The 3907-nt window shown below is 32.9% G+C and overlaps 1 protein-coding gene across 1 annotated transcript; it reads right to left on the reverse strand.

The window, feature by feature from the left end:
• Nucleotides 1-229: 229 nt before the first annotated feature.
• LOC120074768 lies at nt 230-3091 on the reverse strand. Its single transcript, XM_039028009.1, has 3 exons — nt 2447-3091; nt 1774-1925; nt 230-778 (listed from the first exon to the last, which is right to left on the reverse strand). Exons 1-3 carry the CDS (start codon nt 2697-2699, stop codon nt 632-634), a joined length of 552 nt encoding a protein of 183 aa, XP_038883937.1. The 5' UTR covers nt 2700-3091; the 3' UTR covers nt 230-631.
• Nucleotides 3092-3907: the final 816 nt, after the last annotated feature.

Here is a 3907-nt window from a genome sequence, read left to right on the forward strand (position 1 = left end):
TAACGATAATAGGAAGCTTTCTGGTTTGATGCAATTAATATATCCAACCTATTAAATAATGTAGAATTACATCTCAAAACCAACTAAAAATGAAAGGAATAAACAATATATCTTATAAAAATGTGAGATCCTATGATCTTTCTAAGTAGGATCCTCAATACAACACGTACTATTCTGGATAATCAAAATTTATATGATACATTGATCCAATATAATCAAACATGACATATGATCCAATTAATTTAAAATGAAATGAAAGGAAGTTAATTAACAGAAAATTATTATGGGTAATTGCTGATAATTTACATTTAAGAAAAGTCATGAAAACTAAAGCATCTAAACTAATGAAGTTCCTTACACTAATTTCCAAATGAAAAAAGGTGCAAAGTTTAGATGGAAAGAACTAAACACTACTGCAAATACACAGAAACGCGTATCTAAATAATAGAGGGAAAAATATCAAAGGTATATAAAGATAGAGATTGGGTTTTTGACGTTAACTTGTTCTGGTAATTATTCATTGAAGACCATGAAAGCGAAAGGGTCAATTTGCATCTGAAGATCATATTCATGCCAGCGTTTGTTTTTTGTTCATATTGCCTTTTCCCTTTTCCTTTTCCTTTTTTCTTTTTCAATTAATTCCAATTTCTGCAATACTCTGTAAAGCTGGCCTCCATTGACTTCCACCACCATAATGCCTTCCCATGCCTCTCTGTCCTCCTCCGCCTCTTCCTCCGCCGCTGCTTCCGGCGTCGCTACGTCCACCGTCCTGCTCCGGCTGACCATATTGATGATAGAAGATTATTTTAGCATCATGTTTTGATTTGACCCCAAAGATGAAAAAGTAGGAATGTTCACGTTCATTTGAAGATATTGGGTTTTAGACTTTGCAAAAGAGAAATCAAATAAATATCTTTCAACTTTATGATTATGATCAAAGAAAAGGCCATGTTATTTACATTTTTTTTTAAAAAGAGGGAAAAAGAAAGTGTTCTTTTGAAAAGATCCCAACAGCAAAAAAGTTTCAAAAGACGTCTTGTGTTTAACTTTTCACGTGTTTAATATTTGACAACTACTCAAAATAGTTTGTATCGTCAAAGTGTATTTTAAATGGTTATTACTAAAGAATTTAAATAAAAATAATTTTTAATCATACCGAAAGACTTTAAATTTAAATGTTTAAATTGTTGTTGAAGTGGGAAATGGAACTCAAATTCAAAATGAGTTAATTTCAATATACAGGCAAAGCCGCATTATAATTTGGTCCCTTGAATGATTAATTCAACTTTTAAGTTAAGCAAACTGTTTTTTTTTTCTTTTTCTTTTTCTTTTTCTAAATCCACAAGACACAGCATGCAGGGAATGCTTGCAAAAGCTGATTAAAATTTTCCGCTTTATTTATTTATTTTCTTTTACTTAATTTATAATGGGGTTGAATTTTAAAATAAAATTAAATACATCTGCGGTATACAGTTCTACTTCAATTCCTGACAAGATTCATGAAGTGACCCATAAAAAGCCTTTCTCCCTCGATATCCGTGGCCTTAAATTTCAAACCAATTTCAGATGCTTCTTTATTCAGAAAAACAACTTTTTGTTTTTTCTTTTATTTCTTGGCTTTTAATCAGAGTGCAATCATGAAAACGAAATTCAATAAAATCGCTATATTTTCCCAACCAATGGGATTTTTTTAAAAAAAAAAAAAAGAAAAAGAAAAAAAGATCCACTTTCTGGGATTCGTAGCATGATTAAGAGTTATGGGTTTTTGATTACCTTCATGTAATTTTGGGATTTCGAATTAGCATTAGGATTTGAAGCAGAATTGTCTGAGCCCTTTATCTTCATCCCAACCGAAAGCGCTCCTCCCTCTTTCAGCAACTTCCCTAATTTCACACATTTCTTTGCAGCAAACTCCTTCAGTACATCTGAAAGAGGGAAAAAAAATCCAATTTTAGACCGGAAAAAATTTGACCCAAGGGATAAAGAAAAATAATAATAAGATATACATTTACAGTTAGCAAATAGGTCTAATAACCAGAAAAAATAGCAGGACACAATCCGCACAAAGAATGAAAAAAGATTTGGGTGTAGTTTAGCCTAGAACATAATAAAAATCTGTCATGTGTCAATTTTTTATATAAAACATTTGATTTTGTTTTTCCTATGTATGAAAAAGGGGATGCTGCTACGTCCAGTATTTGTCCTAAAAAATATTCTTTCAACTTGAAGTTAGAGATTCATCGTTCTCTCCTCTTTCTTATTATATAAAAATTATAATAACTATGATATCTAAGTTCAAAATACAGTTATTTATTTATTTTTAAAATTATAATTCATAGCTAAAATATGAATAGTTCTAGTTCTATAAACTTCAATTCATAAGTTCAAAGGAAAAAAATAAAGAAATACGATCATGTTATAATAATCCAAAAAAAAAAAAAAAAACCTTCGAATGTGATGAGGCGATAGACGTGGCCGATGAGAAGCGTGTCATCGGGGCGGAGGAGCTTGAGCTGCTTGATTGGGGTTCCATTTTCGGTTTTCGTAGTAGAGGAGGTGAGAAGGAGAGCAACGTAATGGCCTGGGTTAGAGTTCATGATCTCGTGTGCACTTACGGACCAATAAATCCTCTCGATCTTTTGATTCCCAGGGTGCTGAATCACCACCGTCGCTGCTTCCGCCGCCTGACAGTTTCCCATTCTTTCAACTCAGCAAAATTCCAACTGCGCGTGTGCGTCGCGTGCGTTGTTGTTGGGAGTGGCTTAATTTTTGGAAGTAAGGCTAGTTTTAAGCTACAAAATCAGAGACTACACACGAGCGAGATTAATGATATATATTGTGAGTAAATGAGTCTGACGCCTTCTTTGATTGCTCTCTCCACGATGCACGTCAAGAATCTCTACTCTGAACAAAGGACGTGACGTTTTCCAGATCACTCTAAACGATTAAAGCACCAACAACAATAAGAAGAAAAGGTATACGATACAAACGAAGATAGATAAATAAATTTCCCCCAATTCTCTCTTTTTCCTCTTTTTTTCAAATTCTTAAAATTTTGAGAGAAGGTAAAGAATGGAATGAAGTTGGTGAGTTGGGTAATGGGTACTTATAATGGATCAGAAGGAACGTAATATTGGAGTACGAACTGAAAGCTCCATCTGCTCGAAACGTGTAAGATCTGCAAAACCCAACTGGGTCCTTACAAGATAGGGGTGGCCCCCTCTATTATTTTTTTAATATGCAATATCTCATCCCTAAACATAACCGCAATGGTAAAAAATTAGAAGAAAATAAACATAAATTTTTACAAAGTGATAAATATTTGCTCAATTTCATTTAGGAAAGAAAATTAGCGTTTTTAGAATCTATCAATTTGAAACATAAACTTTAAAAATAATAATAATAAAATATGAATTTTGTTGAGGAAAAAGGAGGTTGGAAACTTGAATTTCCATCTCCGACTGTATCTCTTTAATGCTGAGTTACTGACCTCAGGTTTCAGGGACGGTCAGAGTTGGCCCCAAGGACCGGTTTGGGCCGGGCTCTTTTTTGAAAACAAATATTTATTTCTTTTTTTTTTAGGAAAAAAAAAAGGTCCAAGTATGGGATGCTGACGTGGACAATTAATTTTGGGATGTGACTCAAACTTGACGGGAGATTCCAACCTATTCTGCCTACGCCAAAACATGTGCCTCCCTCTTTTACTTTTTACCCTCGTGAAAAATATATATATTAACCTACACACTTTTAAATTGTAGATTTAAATTTCATTTTAATTACTAATCTTTTAGAAAAAATTGCAAAAACTATCCGAATGGGTTACAATTACCTTCTCAAACGGTTAATTTGATTAATCACCCCTTGAACTATATAGTTCATTATAATTACATTCTTGACTTATTTAATT

Source organism: Benincasa hispida, chromosome 3, assembly GCF_009727055.1.
Source record: "Benincasa hispida cultivar B227 chromosome 3, ASM972705v1, whole genome shotgun sequence".
Lineage (NCBI taxonomy): Eukaryota > Viridiplantae > Streptophyta > Magnoliopsida > Cucurbitales > Cucurbitaceae > Benincasa > Benincasa hispida.